Source organism: Bos grunniens, chromosome 25, assembly GCF_055505025.1.
Source record: "Bos grunniens cultivar Pamir isolate PY7600 chromosome 25, Bosgru_T2T1.0, whole genome shotgun sequence".
Taxonomy (NCBI): domain Eukaryota; kingdom Metazoa; phylum Chordata; class Mammalia; order Artiodactyla; family Bovidae; genus Bos; species Bos grunniens.
In genome coordinates, this window is record NC_141189.1 from 8,274,656 (window position 1) to 8,296,716 (window position 22,061).

Consider the following 22,061-nt stretch of genomic DNA (forward strand, 5'->3'; position numbering starts at 1 on the left):
ATTCTTGCCTGCTTCTCATCTCCCTACGGAGAGGATCACATAGCGTGGATTCCTCTGCCTCAGGCTTCTCTTGATCAGTGTGATAACATCCAGGACAGTCACCCAGGGGGCTGCCTGGGTCGACCATCCATGCTCTTGTCATAGATGAATAGCCTTCCACGGTGGGGACGGAGCCCCCACAATGCCCTTCGCCCGTGGACAGACATCTGTCCTCTGTACTGTGTCCAGTTTGGATCTGTTACGAACAAGACTGCTGTGAGTGTTCTCAGACCTGACTTCTGTTGGAGGAGGGCGCGTGTTTCTCTCTACAGAGGAAATACCGTCAGCAGAACTGCTGGGTCTTAGGGGAGACATCAGAACTCTAGGTCCCAGCCTGGTCAGTCCTGACCGTCCCTCTGCAGGCATGTCACACCTGTCCCCACCCTCTCCCCAGTGGACACACTGGGTGACTCCCCTTCCTCCTTCCAGCAGCCCAGTGGCTGAAACTCTTGACTCTTCGGTCTTATTTGGGAGAGCTGGACAGCTGTCCTGACCTCACTGCCCCCACCCCCGTGGGCCCAGGGGCCCCTCTCACAGCAGAAGGGCCCACAGGGTTGGTCAGCAAGCCGAGAGCCCTTTCCCGCATGAGAGCACAGAACTTTCTTCCTGCACTGGGAGCACTTCCCATGGCACTCTGGGACCATCTACTTGGGATGTGTCCCTCTGTCTTGGCCACTTTGTTCCCATAGGACGGGCTGTGGCCAAGCTGTTCCCGTCCCCGGAGCCCAGCACACAGCCGGGGGAGGATGACGGCAGGCGAGGATGCATGGAAAGGTGGGATGGGAGAGGGCAGCCTGAGATGAACGTCCCCACCCTGGGCACTGAGCCTGGAGATTTAGGCTTAAGGTCCAGTCTGCCTGCAGCTTTTAACTTCTGGGGGCCCTGCTGCAGCCTTGGCGTCCCTCTGGGGTCCAGGCAGGATTGAGAACCTGCCCTTCCCTTCATCCCCGCCAGCTAAGACTTAGACTCAAGGCAGGCCAGCTGGGGACAACCACAGCCACATCGGCCAGCCTCCCCAGGCCCCAGGGGTCCACGTCCCAAACAGCTCAGGCTGGACCACGTCCACGGCGGGAAGAGAAGGGGTCTCCTGCCCCGTCGAGGCCCTTCTCTAACATTCTCAGAGACTCCTCAGGGGGCTGGTGGCTGGACCAGGGGAGGTGGGTAAGCTGTGGTCAGGCTCTGTGAGCAGAGGCGCCATTGCCCACCCCGCCCTTGGCCCTGAGCCCAAACCCAGGTTCCTCTCTTCCCAGAACTTCGTCCCCCTGAGTCACTGGTGTTACGTGCTTTGGCCTCATTAACCTCCTGAACCTTCCAGAAAGGAGTGGAAACATCCTCCCACTGAGGAAGCTGGGGGTGGGAGTGGGAGAAGGGCAGGGGACCACCCTGGCTGCAGCCCAGATCAGAGGCAGGGACCGGGGCGGGGCTGGGCACCCCTGCCTCCCCACCAAGGGCCCTGTGGCCCCCTCCCTTCCCCTCCAGCAGAGTTCTAAGACCCCTCCGGGTCCCATGGCCAGCTGGTGGCACTTACCACACTCCTGTCTATTCATCTGTAAAATGATGCTAATCGTGGGATTGCCCCAAGGATGTGAGGTTCACATTCGTGAATTGTTCAGTCCAGTTCCTGGTGCCTAGTAGGTGCCAGACAAGGATCCTTGGCATCGCTGTGCCCTCTGCATGTGGCCCTCGCTGGGTTGGGCTGGAGTGACTGGGTGGGGTGGAAGGATTGAGGAGGGAGCGGTCTGAGTCTCCTGGTCTCCGTTTCTGCTGCCCTCGGTCTCTCTCAGCCTCTATCCTACCAGGGGTGCATGGAGAGGCAATTTGAGGGCAGCCAGGAGATATTCTTGGAGTCCTTGAGGTTCAGCGTGGACAATGAAGTTGCCATGGAAGGAAGTCACAGGCGGCCACAAGAAGGTGACATTTGAGGTGGGCCTGAAGGACCAGGGGATATTGGCTCCAGGTAGAGGGGCAGAGAGGTGGGAACAGCAGCAGGAGAGTGAAGGAACAGCATTTGTGTGCCCTCGAGCTGCCAGAATGACAAGGAACCTCGGGGCCGACTCTGGGCACCCAGCAGGCAACACCGTGTCCCCAGCAGCTCTGCAGAAGTCCCCAGGGCCACCGGGGGGCAGCCTGCATCTCAGGCTGGGGCCAATCAGGGGGTCTCAGGAGGACCATGCCCTCAGCCTGGACTACCTTCCTAGGAGGGACCTCCCAACAGGACCCTTAAGAGACCTCCTCTCTCAGGTCACACCCTCGCATCTTGGTGCCCCAGGTGGAAACGTCCCCGGGGAGCTTAGGCTGACGGAGGTCTTCAGACCCTTCCGTGTGAACCAGCATTCCCAGTGGAGCCCCTGATCCATGCCAAAGAGGGGGAGTGCCAAAGCACACTTGTGGGGAAAAGGGGGCACAACAGTTCAGTGGGGCCACCTGGGCTCCTGCTGCAGGGGAGAGCTGCGTGTCTGGAGAGGAGCCAGGGTGCGGAGATGGGGGGCTGGGAGGTTGCAAAGGGCGTCCGGGGAGGGCCCCTGGGGCACCCCGCATACCTGCCGGTTGGAGTGATGGGCCGTGAACTGTCCCCACCCCTGACACAGCTTGTCTTTCTCATTCTTCTTTTGGCTTCAATTTTGCCCTTTTCCCCTACTGAGCCCAGACCTGGAACAGAAGCCCATTTTCTGACTTTATCTTCTGTTTATTGGGAAATGGTCATGCCCATCTCCGGGCCAGCTCAGACGGCTTCCCCCCAGGAAGTGAGGGAGTTCCCATGGCTTATCAGAGTTAAAAATAGAGACAAGTGATGCAGTGAGAGGCAGAGAAAGGTAAGAGTGGGGGATACAGGGAGAGAGACAGAAAAACAGGGACAGAAGGGCAGGGATACAGCAGGTCCTCTGCCCTCATCTGTTCGTCCGTCCATCAGGCTGACGTCAGAGGCCCTGGGCCCCACTGGGTGTCGCTTCATGGCTCAAGGCCATTGTCCCTGAGTCTGTGTTCCCCAGGTTTGTGCACCTGAGAGCTGGAGTGCTGAGTGGGCTGACGCGGTCATTGTCACCCCACTGCCCCTGCTCCCGGAAACAGTGTCGGCGTCTCCGTCCCATGACAGCCTCCTCGTCGTCCCTGTGGAAGTCGAGCCCCTGCTGATGCAGGACTGGCCTTGAGGGCCGGGACTGGAGCTGGTGACTGCCTGTTGAGTGTAGGAGGGAATGAATGAGTGAATGAGTGAGCAAGCAGGGACTGAGTGACCCGAGGACCTTACCGCTCATCTCTTCCATCCTTTACATGCACGAGAGAACTGAGGGGTGTCAGACAGGGCACCAGGGCTGGGGCTGGGGCAGGACACTCCTCGGAGTGCCACGCAGGGCTCTCCCTGAGGGCAGGTCTCACAACACGGCTCTGGGGCTCACGCTCCCTCTCTGCTCTGTCAGGATCCCAGTCGGCAGCTCTATGGGCCAGCCACCCTGGCTCACGAGGCCTTCCCCTCCAGCCCAGTCCTGGACTCCCAGGCCCCAGAAGAGCCCAGGAAAGCCAGCCCAGGCACGGCTGAGGTTCCAGTGAGAGCCTGGGGTGGGGTTCAGGGTGTGTAGGGGGACACCCTACCCACACTGTGCTGGGCTCTCAACCACCCACAGCTGAGCTCTGGGCTCAGGAGCTGGCTGAGACTTCGTGGCCGGGCTGTGCCTATCACAGAAAGTGGTGCCTGTCCCTCGTTGGGGCCTATGGTCCAGGACAGCGGTTGATCGGGGTCTTCTCCAGAACTCGACTTGGGGGCTGGAGGCCCAGGGAACCACGAGGGGGTTGGGGGCCGGGGCACAGCTCTAGGTTTGGCTGTGGGGTGACGTGGTGGCCTGAGGTCCTCTGGGACATCCATCCGGTCAGAGGCAGCCAGGACCCCTGACCTTCCCGACTCAGGGGTCTGTCAGTTCCTGCAGATACCTGTCTGCACGCCCCTCGCCCTGGCCTCAGGCAGCCCTCCATCTAGGATAGGACTTTGTGGCCCCTTTCTCCAGTCTGGAGACCAAAGGTGGGGACGGGTCTGATTCCACAGGATTGGCACAAAGTCGGTCTGTGCCGCTTGGTGATGTTGTGATATAGTAAGAACTGTATACTTGGTCTTTGTCCTGGCTCCTGGGACAGAGCTCTTAAAACTTTGGAATTTTCTGAGTGCCGGGGTGAGAGGAGCATATTTTGTTATGCATAAGGAGCCCCTGTCAACCATCCCTCAGTTTATGCTAATGAGGTGACTCTGGGTGGGCCCCTAGAGTGCTTTAAATTTTTTTTTTTTTTTTTTTTATCTTGGAGCTTGCAGGATCTTAGTTCTCAGACCAGGCATCCAACCCGCACCCTCAGCTGTGAAATCACAGAGCCCTAACCACTGGGTTTCCTTGGTGGCTCAGACTGGAAAGAATTCGCCTGCAATGTGGGAGACCTGGGTTCGATCCCTGGGTTGGAAAGATCCCCTGGAGGAGGGCATGGCAACCCACTCCAGTGTTCTTGCCTGGAGAATCCCATGGACAGAGGAGCCTGGTGGGCTGCAGTCCATGGGGTCCCAGAGAGTCGGACACGACTGAGCGCGCACAGGCACTGGAGCACCAGGGCAGCCCCCCTAGAGGGCTTTAGGATGGAAGCAACCGTGTGACCAAAGGCCTGGGAGTCTCGGCCCTACTCCCATCGACCACAGCGTCCAGACCCCCCTGCCCTCCAGCCGCATGATCAGAAGGCCAGAGGGGGAAGACCAGAGTATTTAACCCCTCTACCTACAGCCCCCTGTCCCTGCCGGGCAAACCCTTCCCGTGGCTCCTGCTCACTGGCCCTGGAAACCCCACCAGTCCTTCAGGGACAGGAGTGTTTATGGCCCCGTCGGTGCCCTGGGTCCCCTGGATCTGCTGCCCACACCCTTGTAAATGCTCGCATTTGCCCCATTAGACAGTGTGCCATCTGTTTCCTGCAGTGCCCGACCCATGCCGGGTGCTGGTGGAGAGCAGGGCCTCACAGTTACCCAGCTCAACCCTGGCTTTTACATAAGGGGGAAACTGAGGCCCACAGAGGGCAAGTGATCCGTCCAGGGTCACCCAGCCCCAGGGTCGGGGCTCATGGCTGCTCTGGAAAGGCCAAGGCTTTGCTCTGCAGAGGCTGGAATTCCGTGTGCCCCTCCCCTCCCAGCCCCGCCCAGGCTGGTCACGTGAGCATTTCCTCCCCACCAGGAGCCGGATGTGTCTGCAGAGGCTTAATAAACCCATTAGGGCTGTTTGCACCACCCGGACACACACCTGGGCACCCAGCCAGCGCCCTCTTCCCTGCCCGGTGCCCCGTAGCAAGGGGCGTCTCCTGGCCTCCTCGCTGTCCCTCACCCCACCCTCCAGCTGTCCCCACCCTGCCCACCCAGCAGTCACTGTGGCTTCCAGGCCTTTGTACGCTCGGTTGCTCCTGCCTGGGTCCCTTTCTTGGGGTCACCTGGCACAGTGTGGCCCCTTCTCCAGGAAGCCCTCTCCTCTGGCTCCCAGACCTCTGCGTTCCCTCCACCTCTTGTGCTGGCTGGTTGCCCTCTCCTGTTGAAGGAGGAAACAGACAGAACAGGCTCCATCTTGAAAGCAGGACTCCATCTTGGGCCGGACTGTGGACTTTGAGCTCTATGCGCAGTATCTATGGAAATGACATACCAACTGGAAAACCAGGCCCCCTGGATGGAAGAGCCCCAGGGCTTGTACCTAGACTCTCTGTTGCCTAAAAGAATACCCTAATTATCTGTGTAACTGAATAGAATCATAAATTCTATTATGCTTACTGGGGTATGCTGCTGCTGCTAAGTCGAATCAGTTGTGTCCGACTCTGTGCAACCCCATAGACAACAGCCCACCAGGCTCCCCCGTCCCTGGGATTCTCCAGGCAAGAACACTGGAGTAGGTTGCCATTTCCTTCTCCAATGCATGAAAGTGGAAAGTGAAAGTGAAGTTGCTCAGTCGTGTCCGACTCTTAGCGACCCCATGGACTGCAGCCTACCAGGCTCCTCCATCCATGGGATTTCCCAGGCAAGAGTACTGGAGTTGGGTGCCATTGCCTCTCCAACTGGGGTATGACCACAGGCCTATTGATAATTGTCCGCTGTTAACTACCTAGGCTTAAGACATATGAATCAGGGTTAACTTTGATTGTATCTTTCTTTTCCTTTGTTCAGACTAGTTTCAGGGAATTTGGGGAGGTGGGTTTGGGCACGTACACTTAGGGTATATAAAGTTTTCACAAAAACTGGTCGGGGTCCTTGGCTAAGAGGAGACTTTGCCTTGGGCCCACCGGTGTAATAACCTGCACTCCACTATCTGCATTGTCCTTCTGAGTGAGTTTGTTTCCCAGAAAGCATGGCTACAACATTTGGTGCATGGGCTGGGAAACTCCTCACTTTGAGAAGACAAGTCCCATTTGGGGCTACTCCGAGGCCTTGCGGCTCGAATCTTCTAGAGGGGGGAAGGCGCCTCACCCTTCTGGAAGGATTCTGCTTCTCAACTCCTGGACCTTTCATGTTAGCAGGTAGTGGATGGCAGCAGGGGAACTGAGTGCTCAGGTGAGGAGGAACCCACCCGGTAGGGTGGAAGAGGGGGCCTGATCACCCCCCTGGGAGGGATTAGAAGGGGCACAGACCCACAGGAGCCTGGAATAGGCAGGTGGCAGCGATTGCTTGGTACACAGGTTGATGAGCGTGTTAGGGCTTAGGAAGGAAATTTGTGAAGGTCATTTAGGAGGTGGTGTCCGCGCCGTCTTGGGGAAAATTATTACCAAGCAATTGCCAGGGCATTTTTAGGAGAAGAAACTTGGTTTTTGTGTGCTCGTATTCTGCCCTCCCCAAGGAGGTGTCCCATCTGCTATGAAATTCTCGACCCCCTCGGAACTGTCAGGCTAGAAGGAGGGGGATATATAAGTGAGTACGAATTGGCTTTTCCAGAGACGGCCTGGGACATGGGATATTTAACCCATCTGTATTTTCATCCACACCTGATCAAGCCCACCAAGGCAGAATGGACTTTAAACGTTAAGGGAGAAACAGTCTTGGATCACGTGGTGTTCTGGTTTAGCTGTGCTGACCGGCAGGTGAAGACACGCCGATCCCCCTTCTCCCTCTGGAATCTAGCAGGTAAGGCTCTTCTCACCCCAGTTAGGAAGGAGGCAGAATGGCAATTTAAGTGTCACTGAGTGGAAATATCAGAAGTACATAGGGTACCGAGAACTTTGTAGACAGAACAGAAAGGAAAAGTAGAAGATCTGAGAAGGTAAGCAAGATGAGGGGAAGTGATTCTAAGGCAAGCGTATTGGAGTGCATGATTAAACATTTTAACAAGGGATTAGGAGGAGACTCTGGGGTGAAGATGAAGCCTAACTGCCTCCACATACTCTGTGAGGTCGAATGGCCCCCTATGGGAGTAGGATGGCCACCAGGGAACACCATGAAATCAAAAATAGTGGAAGCAGTCTATACAGTAGTCACAGGAGAGCCAGGACACCCGGATCAACATCCATATACTGACTCATGGCTAGGGTTAGCTCAACACCCTCCTACTTGGACAAGGTTCTGTATCCAGAAGGGAAAGGGAAAAATATTAATGGCACAAAAATTGACTGATGATAAAAAACGAAATTCTACAGGATTTGGACGGGGATGACCTGACCCCTCCCCTATACTGGATAATGACGCGCCTGCCTCCCAGTGCTCTGCCAGGACCTGAGGCTGCCTTGATGCCCAATCCAGGACCAGGGGAAGTTCCTGCCCTGCTCTTCCACCAGCTCTCCCGGAGTTCGTAGAGCTGCCACCTTGGCAGGCTCCGATCCCATCGATGGAGACCTCTGGTCAATGCCCCCAGAATTCCACCTCAGATGGACCTCCTAGATTGTATCCACCTCTCCCGGTGAGTACTGATGGGAAGGGGGAAGAAAACACAGCCATTAGACAGAGGCTGCACTCCGCCAAGGAACAAGGGGAAAGAACCCCACTACAGATGCCCCTCAGAGGGTACAACAGCCTCCAGTTCAGGACGCATGGGGCACTACCGTCCGCCCCCTGTAGCCTATTATTATCAACCATTTTCCTCTACGGATATATTAAACTGACAGAGACACGCTCCACCATACTCGGGGGAGCCACAAGCCATGATTAGGCTAATGGAGACTATTTTTCAAACCCACCGCCCTACATAGGATGACATAATCCAACTACTAGGCTCCCTTTTCAGCACTGAGGACAGACACAGGATCCTAACTGAGGCCAGAAAATGGTTAAGAGAAGTGGCACCTGAGGGTACTGCAAGCCCGCAGCGGTGGGCAGAACGAGCCACCCTGAGGAGAGGCCCGACTGGGACTGTAACACAGAGGAGGGAGGGCCACCTGGGAGATAGCAGGTGGCCATTTTACAAGGTCTCAAATCAGGGGCCCGAAAAGCTATGAGTATCACAAAACCCTCTGAAGTGATTCAAAGGGAAAGCAAATCACCCTCTGAGTTCTGCAAAGGACTGTGCGAGGCCTATAGACTTTATACGCCAATAGACCCAGCCCCCAGAGAAGGTAATGGCACCCCACTCCAGCACTCTTGCCTGGAAAATCCCATGGATGGAGGAGCCTGGTGGGCTGCAGTCCATGAGGTCGCTAAGAGTTGGACACGACTGAGCGACTTCACTTTCACTTTTCACTTTCATGCATTGGAGAAGGAAATGGCAACCCACTCCAGTGTTCTTGCCTGGAGAATCCCAGGGATGGGGGGGCCTGGTGGGCTGCCGTCTATGGGGTCGCACAGAGTCAGACACGACTGAAGCGACCTAGCAGCAGCAGCAGCAGACCCAGCCAGAGGCTGCTGGGTCTGCAGCCTTTGTGTCTCTAGCCTACCCTGAAAATGTCAGATGGGGGGACACCAAGTGACTCATGAGTTTTTATACATCCCCGAATGCCTAGTAGCTTTGTTAGGAAGAGACTTGCTGTCTAAATTGGGGGCACAAGTGGCCTTTCCCCCAACGAAAGACCCCACTGTTCGAGTGGGCTCAACCACCTCTTTACTCTTCCTCTCAATAACCCCTCAAGATGAATGGAGGTTGCCCGATCTCCAGGAAGGGAAACCAGACGGGCTAAACAGTCAAGAGAGAGAGTTAACTCAACAATTCCCTGAGGTCTGGGTGGAAAACAACCCCCCCCCCCCGCCACCCCGCCCAGGCTTGCAAAACAAGTCCCACTGGTAATAGAACTCAGACCCGGAACAATTATGTCAGCATCCGCCTTGGGCCTGCAAGACCTTGCTAAGCCGTTGACCTTGCTAAGAGTGACCTTGTAGTCACTCTTTACGTGACTGAAAAGGGCAAGGTGGCTACGGGAGTGTTGTCCCAGACTATGGGGACATGGGACAGACCAGTGACTTATCTCTAATCAGCTGGACAGTGTTGCCACTGGGTGGCTGGGAGGCTTACAGGCAGTTGCTACAGTTGCCTTACTGGTCCGGGGGGCAGCCAAGCTGACTTTGGGCCACGATTCGTTCGTAAAAGTCCCGCATGAGGTCAACACTTTCCTGTGAGGGGACCCCCATAAATGGCTGTCGACATCCCGGATTACCCAATACCAGGGACTGTCATGTGAGAACCCCCGTGTTACTACTGAGCCTTGTCAGGCCCTGAATCCGGCCACTCACCTTCCTGTGGGAGAAGGTGGGCCCTCACACGATTGCAAGGAAATACGCCGGCAGGCCTGACTTGAGAGACCAGCCAATCCCGCACCCAGATTGGGTCCTGTACACCAAGGGCACCAGCCTGGTGAAACAAGGACTGACTGTCGGGATTTGCAGTAGTCATGGAAGAAACCATCGTTGAGGCTAGCTCTCTGCCATCACACTGGTCCGCTCAATGGGCCGAACTATATGCTCTAATCCAGGCCCTCCAGCTGTCAAAAGGTAAGAAGACAAACATTTACACAGACTCCAGGCATGCTTTTGCCGCACTACAGGGCTCTGTATAAGGAGAGAGGCCTTTGACAGTGAATGAAAAAGATATTAAAAATAAGGAAGAAATTAAGACCCTATTAGATGCTGCCTGGGAACCAGAAAGGGTTGCAGTCATACACTGCTGAGGACGTCAAAAAGAGGATACCCCCCGGGCTCAGGGAACAGACTGGCAGATAAGACCGCTAAACAAGCAGCCGAGGGCTTGGGGGTGACGAGTGAAGCCCCTATTAAAGCTCTCATACGGCGGAGCTACCTGAGCTAACGCTAGACTCTCCAAATACACCAAAGCCCAAAACCAACTAGCCAAAGCAGAAGGGGCCATCCAGACTGAAAAGGGATGGTGGGAATTGCCAAGTGGCAAATTATGGGTACCGGAGGAGCTGGCACCCACTCTGGTAAGCCAAACACACCAAGCGACCCACCTAGGGAGGGTGGAAGAGCTAATTTGAAAATATTTCTCGGTTCCCCGCCTCTCTTCCCTATGCAGGACAAAATCTCAGAACTGCACTGCCTGCTCACAGGTCAATGCTGCCTCTCGGCACAGACAGAAACCTCCAGGGATTCAGCTAAAAGGCATGCTGCCCTTTGAACACCTGGAAGTGGACTTCCCTGAAATGAAACCTCACCGACACCACCATTACCTGCTGATCATATGTACGTTCTCAGGATGGGTAGAAGCTTTTCCTACCCCGACTGAAAGAGCATCAAAAGGAGCCCAGTGCCTGCTTAGGGAGATAGTTCCCAGATTTGGATTTCCTACCAGCATTGGATCAAACAATGGCCCGGCTTTCGTAGCTGATTTAGTATAACAAGTAAGCAAAACTTTAAACATCAAGTGGAAATTACATACAGCATATAGGCCCCAGAGTTCTGGGACGGTGGACGGAACCAGCCGGACACTTAAAGAGACACCCTCCAAGTGGATCTTAGAGACTGACGGTTCCTGGGTGGACTTGTTTCTGACGGCTCTGCTCAGACTCAGGATGACCCCACAGTCCCATGGCTCTTCTCCGTACAAAACTGTGTATGGGAGGCCCCCTCCCATAATAAAACAGGTGTCAACAAATTTGCCTCAGGTAAGGGGAGATGAGATTTCACAGCAGATGGAACAACTGGGTAAGGAAATAAATCAGGTAACTAAGTTTGTACAAGTAAGGGTGCATTCCCCCTTGGGGAACAGATTCACGAATTTGTGCCTGGTGATCAGGTGTGGGTCAAGGACTGGAAACACGACTCCTTGGCCCCGCACTGGAAGGGTCCATATACTGTCGTTCTAAGCAGCCCCACTGCAGTTAAAGCTGCAGGCGTCACTCCCTGGAGCCTCCACATGAGGGTGAAAAGAGCATACCACGAGACCCAGAGGACGCCGAGCGGACTACACAACAGGACCCCACTGACCCCCGTGAAACCAAGATCATCTTAAAGAAGAAACAGAGGTGAACTCTACAATCAACTGCTGCTACAAGGATTTGCTGGTATCATCTTGAGACTAACTATCTTGAGACTAACCCTTTCAGTACAGAGAGGGACCTGAGCTATAATTAACGTTGAATGTTGTGTATATATTCCTGATTTATCTGGCTATATGTCAGCCACCCTAGATGACATGAAAGGTCAGGTAAAAGTTATGTCTGATGATAATCTTCCTTGTTGGACTTTGGTCCTATCTTGGGTGAAGAGTGATGGGTGGAAAACTATATTTCCCATTGTTATAGTTGCCTTGATAGTTCTGCTTTGTGGACCCTTTATTTTACAATGTATTATGAACTTTGTAACTCAAAGATTGATGTCGTTCTCCCAGATTGGAGGTCGGAGAGTCAGGGTGCAATATATCCCTATGAATGATGCTCATACTATGAGTTAAGAGCATCAAGAGAGGGGAATGAAGGAGGAAACAGACAGAACAGGCTCCACCTTGAAAGCAGGAGTCCATCTTGGGCCGGACTGTGGACTTTGAGCTCTATGCCCAGTATCTGTGGAAACGACAAACCAACAGGAAAACCAGGCCCCCCCACCCCTGGATGAAAGAGCCCCAGAGCTCATACCTAGACTCTCTGTTGCCTAAAAGAACACCCTAATTATCTGTGTAACCAAATAGAATAAATTCTATCATGCTTATTGGGGTATGACCACAGGCCTATTGATAATTGTTCCCTGTTAACTACCTAGGCTTAAGGCATATGAATCAGGGTTAACTTTGATTATACTTTCTTTTCCTTTGTTCAGACTAGTTTCAGGGAATTTGGGGAGGTGGGTTTGGGCACATAAACCTAGGGTATATAAGGTTTTCAGAAAAACTGGTCAGGGTCCTTGGCTAAGAGGAGACTCTGCCCTGGGCCCGCAGGTGTAATAAACTGCACTCCACTATCTGCATTGTCCTTCTGAGTGAGTTTGTTTCCCGGAACGCGTGGCTACAACACTGTCCCCCACGGCGCTGAGCGACGCGAGGACAGAGCCCCGCCTGGGTCATCTCGGCCCAGAGTAGAGTGGATGACGACAGACGCTCGGTGTCCTGCATGGGGTTTGGGCCCCCAGTCTGAACCCAGGCATCTCCAAGGAGTTACAGCTTCTCATACAGTCCCGCGCCCCCACCCAGAGTGAGCACAGGAGTCGGGGTGAAGCCTAGAAGCTCTAAGTCCTCCAGCCAGGAGGAGAGGCCACAGAGAGGAGGCTGCGGGGGAGGGACGGCATGTGCCCACAGGGCAGGTGGGCCTCACTAGACCTAACGGGGTCACTGGATTCATCCTCGCTGCCCGGATGGCTCGGCTGGCCTAGAACCCCTGGGTTGCCCCCCTGATGCTGTGTCCTTCTGAGAGGGGCTGGGACAGGCACGCAGGGAGACCAACAGATGTTCATGACCCAGCCATTCAGGGAGCTGTTGGGGACATTTATTCCTCAAAGCGGCAGGCCCAAGCTTTGGGCTAAGGATACCCTCCCCTCCCCCTTAGTTAGAAACGCTCTCTCCTCGGGCTCTGAAGCAGCAGGGTGGGCCCCCAGCCTGCACCAGGGGCCCCCTGGAGGCCCTCAGGAGCCCCCCACAGCTGAAGGCCTGGACATGTGGTGGGTGTCATATTTTCTCACGAACACCAGCTCCCCTGGGCCGGAGATGGGCGTGCTCCCGCAGGTGTCGTACCTGGGGGGCGTGGAGGGGAGGGGAGAGACAGAGAGGATGGTGAATGGACAGCCCGATTGAAATCTGATGGCCATGGCTTAGAGCCTGGAGTGCTGTGTCCCTAAATCTGAGAAAACGCAGCTCTGTCTCCCCCCTCTTTGTCACGACCCCGCCCCCATGGTCTCCTCCACTCCCCACACGCAGGACGCCTCCACAACAGCATCTGCGTTTCCCCTGATCAAAACCGGCCACTGGCTCTCTCTGGCCTTCAGGATACAGCTCAGCCTTGAATCAAGGGCCAGGCCTTGGTGGCAACTCTTCTGCCCCCAGACCCTCCCCACTTGCTTCCCTCCCCCTCCTCTCCAAATTCTCTTTAGGGATCAGACGTCTCTTTCCTCTAGGAAGCCTTGTGGACATCGCTTTCCCCACCAGGCCCCCGCATCTGAGTTCTAAATGAAGCCTTGAGCACTCAAGTCAAAGCTCAGCGCTTAGAGGAAAAACAATTCACCGCCATCCGCCTGGACCGTCTGCTCTGTGCCCCCACGTGCAATTCTAGCTCTTGCCACCAGGGGGCAGATGGTGTCCGCTCAGAAAATGTGGCCCCACCCACCGGCTCCACCCATCAGCGGGTGTCAGGCAGGCAGAGGGACGAGGGAAACAGGGGTCAATGCGCCCACAAGCACACATACTGGCTCTAGAACGCTGGGGATCCCTTGATCAATAACTGTTACCCCTGTTTGGCCTTCAGGGAAAACCTCTCCTGCAGAGCTAGCAATGGGGAGCAGGGTTGGAGGCCTGGATCGAGGGGAAGGGAAGAGGCGGCCCAGGTCAGGGACCCCACCCTCCCAGGGGAGCCTCGACCCTGTCCACGTACCAGGTGAAGATGAGCAGGGCGAGGAGGGCAGCGAGGAGGACGGCCAGCAGGACGGACAGGATGGCAATGATGACCACAATGCCTGCGGTCTGGGGCCCTGGGGCAGCCTGGAGCACCTCGGCTGAGGACGCCAGGGGGTGCCACAGGTGGGTAGGGCAGGAAGGGAGGAAAGAGATCCGACCTGAGAAGAGGGACCTGGAACAGCCCCCAGACCAACAGCCTCCCAGCCCAGCCGGGAAAGAATGGGGCGGGGGCACAGGCTGGGAGAGGGGCTCTGACAGACTAGGGGCTGGCCCGTTCCTCCCAGCCCACCCCCAGGCCTCGTGTTGGCCCTGCACACCTGGCCGCATACCTTGCTGCAGGCGGGTCTCACTGGACCACTCTGTCTCAGCCATGGGTCCCCTGTCACTCATCACCAGGAACTTCACTCTGAACAGGAGATCCAGCATTGGGGGTGCGAGTCCCGGGGACCTGAAACCCTCCCACCCTGGTGCCTGTCAGTCTGTCTCCCTGACTCCCAGGACCTGGGAGGAACAGCCTGGAGCTGAAAGCGCAGCCTTAGAGTCCACCGGAAGGGGCTCTGATCCCAGTCGTGACTGTCTCCGCTGTGCGGCCTTGGGTGCATGGCCTGCCCTTTCTGGGACCCTCAGTGTTCTCACCTGGGACAGTGAGTGGAGTGGGCTAGGTCCCCCAGCACAGAACATCAGTGAATCAAGCCCTGAGTGAGATGAGATGGGGCCCACTCTGACTGGATGGGGAGACCCCGCCCATGTGGTCCAGGTGGCCCATGGGGTGGGGGCTCGAGCTGGGGGCGGGGCCTCTGCTCAAGAAGACTAGACAATTCACCGCGGCCTCCCTGGTCCCCTCCTGCCATTGGCAGAACTGGAGCCACGCTCCCAGGCACCCGGGCTCAGGCCTGGACACAGGCAGGAGCCGTCCACCCCCGCCCCGGCCCAGCGCTCACCGGTAGGGGCCGGGGCCCGGAAGTGGGCGGTTGCAGCCTCTTGTCCTCGGGGAGCAGCGGGTATCGTTGCCGACGCGCAGGACCCGGAGCTGGTTGCTGGGCGGGCCGCCGGGGTAGAGAGCCCGGCTGGCCCTCAGTGTGAGGTAGTAGCCCCGCTGGGGGAAGTCGGCAGGGACCGGGGTGTCCTCCACCTTCTGTGGAGCCGTGAACTTCTGCGTGGCTGAAGGTGGCACGGACGGTCAGACGGTGGGGGCGGCCACATCCACCTACCCCCTGGTCCCCCCAGGCTCACTTCACAGAGCGAAAAGCAAGGCCCAGGCAGCACCCACCGTTGCTGTGGGCCACCACTAGCCAGATGGCGTCAGAGTCGGAGATGCTGGGGTGGCTGAACGGGCCCCGCGGCTGCTCCAGCGTGAAGGTGGACTGGGTGAGCCTCCCTGCCAGGGTGGCACTCGAGAGCTGGGGCACGTAGCTGATGCGCTCTGGGCCGGGTGGGGGCAGAGAAAAGAGACTCAACACGATGACCAACTCCTCATAGTCTAGTCTGGAGGCTCACGGTCCGGGAAGCCCCAGTCTGAGGGGGCAGTTAGGGCTTTTCCTGGGGGTTCTAATCAGGCATTAATCAGGAGGGCTTCTTGGCATCCAGCCCCTGGCCCCTGCCTTGGGAGCCTATTAGGGGTGGGCACCATTGGCGGTCAGGGGGAAGCCTTGCCCCCTGCAGTCACCAGGGTCTCAGTGAAGTACAGGGCAGATGGAGGTTCCAGAGGCTCCTCCCCAAGCTGCATAGTCAGTTGTGAGAGAGGCATCTTAGGTCTTGCTGGGGTGAGACTCAGATTTGGGGAAGCCTAAAGAAGCACAAGCTGGAATCAAGATTGCCGGGAGAAATATCAATAACCTCAGATATGCAGAGGATACCACCCTTATGACACAAAGTGAAGAGGAAGTAAAAAGCCTCTTGATGAAAGTGAAAGAGGAGAGTGAAAAAGTTGGCTTAAAACTCAACATTCAGAAAACTAAGATCATGGCATCTGGTCCCATCACTTCATGGGAAATAGATGGGGAAACAGTGTCAGACTTTATTTTTTTGGGCTCCAAAATCTCTGCAGATGGTGACTGCAGCCATGAAATGAAAAGACACTTACTCCTTGGAAGGAAAGTTATGACCACCCTAGATAGCATATTGAAAAGCAGAGACATTGCTTTGCCAAGAAAGGTCCGTCTAGTCAAGGCTATGGTTTTTCCAGTGGTCATGTATGGTTGTGAGAGTCGGACTGTGAAGAAAGCTGAGCGCCGAAGAATCGATGCTTTTGAACTGTGGTGTTGGAGAAGACTCTTGAGAGTCTGTTGGACTGCAAGGACATCCAACCAGTCCATTCTAAAGGAGATCAGTCCTGGGTGTTCTTTGGAAGGAATGATGCTAAAGCTGAAACTCCAGTTCTTTGGCCACCTCATGCGAAGAGTTGACTCATTGGAAAAGACTGATGCTGGGAGGGATTGGGGGCAGGAGGAGAAGGGGACGACAGAGGATGAGATGGCTGGATGGCATCACTGACTTGATGGACATGAGTTTGAGTGAACTCCGGGAGTTGGTGATGGACAGGGAGGCCTGGCGTGCATTCATGGGGTCGCAAAGAGTCGGACACGACTGAGCAACTGAACTTAACTGAGCCCAAGCCTGAACCCTAGGCTGGACTCTGACAGAGCCCAGTGACCTTGAGCTCTGACACTCTCCGGGCCTCAGTTTACCCACCTCTCGAGTCTCCCCAGCTCCACCCACATGGTCCAGGTTGGTTGGTTTGATGGGAGGCGTGAATGGCTTGGTGGGGGGGTGGTGGTGACACAGGAAGACCCCAGGCCCAGACGTGGGGACGGGTCCTGGCTCAGAGCGGGGGGTGACCTCTCCTCACCTAGAGCTCTGCACCTCCCGCCCACCTCAGACTCCCTCCCCTTTGGGAACCTGTCCCCTTCTCAGCCTCCCACAGCCCTGTCCAGCCTTCAGGCTCTGCTCAGAGAGCTCAGAACCCCTACTTCCTCTCCGGGCCCCCTGAGGTCAGAGCTCCCCCTCCCTCCAGCCCCAATTGCTGGAGAGCTGCAGAAAGATGAGATGGGCTAGGGAAGTTTCCAGAACCCTCTTCCTCTTTTGGTTCAGTTCAGTTCAATCTGATTCATTTCTATTAAATTCAGCTAAGCGCCAAAGGTTCAGGGCTAGAACCTCCCCTCTCAGAGCTCCCGGCTCTAACACTGAGGCCCAGGGCACCCTGCATACAGCAGGTACTTAATGTTCGTGCTTAACAGAGGAGAAAGGCGCAGAGCAGCAGCAATGGGGGTTGGGGGCTGTATCTCTAAGTTCTTCCAGTTGAAGAGCCTGACAGTGAACTATGCCTGTCGCTCCCTTGCAGAGCTTCCTTTTGGAGTGTTATCCTTAAAGACTTCTTTAATTTTTTTTAATTAAAAAAAAATGTTGGGGGGCCATGCTTGCAGGATCTTAGTTCCCCACCCACCCCCTGCAGTGGAGGCACATATTCTTAACCACTGGACCGGCAGGGAAGTCCCTGAAGTCCTCTTTAAACCTTTCCTGGGGACATGGAGGAGGGGAAGGAGGGAAGCCACTTGGTGACAACTGGGCTCAGGAGACAGGGGACGAGAAGCCCAGAGAGGCAGGAAGCGCTCCTTGCTCCCCTGTCTTGGGGGGCGGGGGCACAGGTGTCTGCCTCGTGCCCTCTTCTGGTGGGCTGTCTCCCCTGACCCATCTGGGACCCAGCCCCAGACTCAGGACTCAGACGCAGGAGGCAGCTGGGGGAGGTGGGCTCTGTCTTCCGGAAGCCTGAAGCGTGGTGGGCACCATCCCCTCCTCACCCCACCCACCCTGCCCCGACCCTCACTCACCCAGGCTCATCCCCATCTGGAGGCAGGCCAGCAGCAGCAACAGTGCCATCAGCAGCGGAGACTGTCCCCTGCCAAGCCCCATGGCCAGAACAAGCGTCCAACCGTCTGTGTGTCCAAGGGTCTGTCCGCAGCATCCAGAGCCCCAGAGGCTCCGCTCCCTGTGCTGGGATGGGGCGGCCGCTTCTGGCACCTCCTGCTGCCCCTCCCAGGTGCCCCCTTCTCTCAGACAACTGGTCGGACAGGTTTAGGGGCTGAATCTGTTGGCCCTAAGGATTTGGCATCGCCAGGGAGGGGTCTGAACAGAATAATTAGCTGTGCTGCCAGACCAGCCCGGGCACCCACCCCCGACTCCAGGAGGGCCTGGCCAGGGAGGGGCCCCGGGAGGGGGCGGCAGCCCTGGGATCCAGGCAGCCCCAGTGGCAGTTCTGCCAGGCCCTGTGGAATCTCCTCATCCAAACAGTTCTCCAACCTGGCACCCAGGGCTCCCCATGGGCACCCTGTGCGGAAGGGAGTAATCCTCATTTCCTGGATGAGGCACAGAAAGCGGAAAGGGGGGCTTGTCTAAGATCACCCAGCCAGCTGGGGCAGACCCCAGAATTGGAGGATCACCCCCAAGGCAAGCCTGGGGGCATTCAGGGCACTCCCTGCTGCCTGGTCCCCGGGAGGGGGCTCCCCACGGCCCCCCTGTGCGGAAGGCGGTAATCTTCATTTCCTGGATGAGGTACAGAAAGAGGAAGGGGGCTTGTCTAAGATTGCTGGGGCAGACCCCAGAACTGGAAGATTTCCCCCGCAAGGCAAGCCTAGGGTGACTCCCTGCTGCCCTCCTGCAGCCTCGCCCTGGGAGGGGCTCCCCCACATCACCCTCCCTCCTCTCCTTATCCAGGTGACCTCCTCTCTCCTTCCTCCATCTCTGGCCACTGCCAGAGCAGGACAATCCCCCCTCCAGACAGAAGGTTCTCAGCTGGGGCCCAGGGCTGGTGGGCGGAGCATGTACCGACCACCTCTCACCTGGACTGGAGTAGCACCCCCTCATGGGGTTCTCTGCTCCAAGCACAGGGACCCCACTCGGCCTAGCTCCACAGCTGACCAGAGCCACCCTCTTAAAACTCAAACTCCTTTGGGGGACACTTGAATTTTAAAAAAACAATTAATTATATTCCTTAGTCATTATAATGCATTTGATTTATATCTCTATATAATCAAATATATAATCTAGTTGATTGCCAGCCCACCTGAACTATCTTTCTTTCCCAAAATACTTAAAATGTGCAAATTGTTTATTGCAGTGAACTTGAAAAAAGGAAAATATTCCTACTGACACTATGTTATTACCTAGTAGACTTTTTTCGACCAACTGTTTACTTGGACTTGCTAGCAAATGGTCGCAGACTTTGCAGGATATGAACATTACTGCATTTCACCAGTGACTGACTCAGCCTCAAGGGAGTGTTAGTTGCTCAGTCGTGTCTGACTTTTTGTGACTCCATGGACCGTAGCCCACCAGGTGCCTCTGTCCATGGGATTCTCCAGGCAAGAATACTGGAGTGGGTTGCCATTTCCTCCTCCAAGGAATCTTCCTGGCCCAGGGATCGAACCTGGGTCTCCTGCATTAGCAGGCAGATTCTTTACCATCTCAACCACCAGGGAAGCCCAGCCCCCAGGGAACTGGGGGCCAAAACCAGAGGGGAAAACTCAGGGAACAGGATTTCCCGGGTGGTCCAGTGGCTAGGACTCTGTGCTCCCAATGCAGGGGCCTGGATTCTATCTCTGGTCAGGGAGCTAGGTCCCATAAGCGGCAACTAAAGATCCCGAATGCTACAAGTAAGACCTGGCACAGCCAAATAAATGAATAAATATATTTTTTTAAGTATCTAAAGGGGGAGAGGAGGCAGACAAGGTTGGGGTAGTCCAGGTGTTCATGGGGAGCCTCAACCAAAAGGCGCTGAGACACCCTCTCCCAAGGCCTCTCGCCTCTGTGTCTTGGCTCAGGCCAGGCTCTCCCTGGAGGGCCCTCACTGCCTTGCGTAACCAGCGAGCTCTTGTCCTTTGGCCCTACCTACCCCAGGGTCCGGTGTCACCAAATTGGCCTTGGTGCCTCCTCTTAAGGCCCTCCACAGCACCCGACGTGCACCTCCATCCTCTTATACACTTGTTGCAATAAAATGTATTGTTTCATCAAGTGCAGCTCTGGCCACACCTGGCCCTCCTCCTGCTGGAAGCTCCTGGAGGCAGGAATCCCCCTCCTTTCCCCACAGGATGGCCGGGTGGAGGGGGAGGGCCCCCGGGTCTGGCATGGGGTGTGGGGGAGGCCTCCACAAAGCAGCCACTTCGGCGTGCTGCCGGTTACACGGATGGGCTTCAGATGCAGGTCATCCTGTGCTTGACGTTTAGCCATGAGACACGGAGGTCGTGCTTAGACTTTGAAGCAGAGGTGTGGGCCTCTCAGAGGACATGACCTGCTGCTGGGCCTGGAGGCAGAAGAGAGGGGGACATGAGCCGGCAAGTCCCGGGCAGACCCAACCCCGGAAAAGCTTCTTTATCTCGCCAGCCTGTTATTACAGAAATGGTCACACCTGGGAAAGTTGGAAGTCTATAGAACAAAGAATGCCCTTATATACAGTCCCTACCCAGATTCAACAACTGTTAACATTTTGCTATACTTGCTCTCAAGCCTCTCCCGTGTGTGTGTGTATGTGTGTGTGTGTGTGTGTGTATGTATACATACTATGGGAGAGTATAGTATATACGTGTGTATAGTATACACAATATGCTTCCCCGGTGGCTCAGCGGTAAAGAATCCACCTGCAATGCAGGAGGTGCAGGAGATTCGGGTTTGATCCCTGGGTTGGGAAGATCCCCTGGAGGAGGAACTGGCAACCCACTCCAGCATTCTTGCCTGGAGAATCCCCGTAGATAGAGGATTGTATCTGTAGCCTGGCGGGCTACAGTCCATGGGGTCACAAAAGAGTCGGACACGACTAAAGCGACTAAGCACAGTATATACATATGTGTGTGTGTATAATACATACACACACACTAAGTTACTCTCTATACATCAATATATACCTGCTACTGCTGCTAAGTCGCTTTAGTCGTGTCTGACTCTGTGCAACCCCAGAGATGGCAGCCCACCAGGCTCCCCTGTCTCTGAGATTCTCCAGGCAAGAACACTGGAGTGGGTTGCCATTTCCTTCTCCAATGCATGAAAGTGAAAAGTGAAAGTGAAGTCGCTCAGTCGTGTCCGACTCTTAGTGACCTCATGGACTGGAGCCTACCAGGCTCCTCCATCCATGGGATTTTCCAGGCAAAAGTACTGGAGTGGGCTGCCATACTTACATGTATATAAAACATATATATGTATACTTACAAAAAGTATGTATAAATATATATGTATACTGTATATATTACACTTACATATATTTTAATATAATGTACAGTAATAAAAGTATATAGATTTACTTTTTTCTTCTTTTTTTACTCTTCTGAAAGGCAGCTGAAAGCAGCCATCTGAACATGGGAGGAGCCGGCTTTAACCTTTCGAAAGTACATTCTTGCCCATCGACTCATCTCAGATCCCAGAAGCAGGCAGGCAGGCCTGACTATTAATCTCATCATACAGATGAGAACACCGGGCCCCCCAGGGAGAGGAGCTTTCTCGGCCCTGTGGACGGTCAGTGGTGGGGTTGGAAACCGGCCCCCTTTTCATCTGTTTAACCCAGGGGCCGTAGGAGCAAAGGACCATGCATCTCTCTCAGTCTGTGGGCCCCTCATTACTGCTCTGCACAAGGTCTTGCTTTTTTTTTTTTCTAATCTCTTCCGGCCTTCTCTATCCTATTTCTGTGCTCCCCGAGGCATCGACTCTCCTCAGTTCGGTGTGTGTCTTTGCATCAGTTACCTATGGCTGCAGTGACGTGCATTAAGGTCTTTGTCTGTGGTCCCCAGCACGCAGCTCACAAAGGAACATCCTTGGTTCCCTGAAATAGCCCCGGAGTGATAAAGGTGAAATGGCTGTTTTGTTTTGTTTTCTGTAACAAGCCCCTTTCAACCACACCTGAGTTTATGTTGCTATGATTTTGGAAACCCCCTAGATAATCACAGGAGGGGGGCTGGTTGCCAAGGGAACCAGCCACGTGATCAAGAATTTGCAGCTTCATCCCCCGACCTCTGGAGAGGGGGGAGGGGCTGGAGGTTAGATTTATCATCAGCTGCCGAAGGTTTAATCAATCATGCCTAT

The 22,061-nt window shown here is 55.4% G+C and overlaps 1 protein-coding gene and 2 long non-coding RNA genes across 5 annotated transcripts; 1 reads left to right on the forward strand and 2 right to left on the reverse strand.

Moving 5' to 3' along the window:
- The first annotated feature begins 1,764 nt into the window (after positions 1 to 1,764).
- Positions 1,765 to 12,358, forward strand: LOC147344939 (uncharacterized). The gene is made up of 4 exons (XR_015154394.1): positions 1,765 to 1,962; positions 7,024 to 7,153; positions 7,663 to 7,922; positions 10,479 to 12,358. It is a non-coding gene; the product is annotated as an uncharacterized LOC147344939 (long non-coding RNA).
- UPK3BL2 (uroplakin 3B like 2) lies at positions 2,705 to 18,109 on the reverse strand. Of its 3 annotated transcripts, none has more exons than XM_086374415.1 (6): positions 17,828 to 18,049; positions 15,271 to 15,423; positions 14,942 to 15,161; positions 14,330 to 14,406; positions 13,978 to 14,098; positions 2,952 to 3,214 (listed from the first exon to the last, which is right to left on the reverse strand). In XM_086374415.1, exons 1-6 carry the CDS (start codon positions 17,907 to 17,909, stop codon positions 3,079 to 3,081), a joined length of 789 nt encoding a protein of 262 aa, XP_086230541.1. In that variant the 5' UTR covers positions 17,910 to 18,049; the 3' UTR covers positions 2,952 to 3,078. The 3 variants fall into 3 exon arrangements, with proteins under 3 accessions (XP_086230542.1, XP_086230541.1, XP_086230543.1); XM_086374417.1 differs by lacking the exon at positions 2,952 to 3,214 and adding an exon at positions 12,858 to 13,124 and having other exon boundaries at positions 17,828 to 18,109; XM_086374416.1 differs by lacking the exon at positions 13,978 to 14,098 and having other exon boundaries at positions 2,705 to 3,214; positions 17,828 to 18,050.
- Positions 18,110 to 19,675: 1,566 nt separating this feature from the next.
- Positions 19,676 to 21,853, reverse strand: LOC147344941 (uncharacterized). Its single transcript, XR_015154395.1, has 2 exons — positions 21,723 to 21,853; positions 19,676 to 20,295 (listed from the first exon to the last, which is right to left on the reverse strand). It is a non-coding gene; the product is annotated as an uncharacterized LOC147344941 (long non-coding RNA).
- Positions 21,854 to 22,061: the final 208 nt, after the last annotated feature.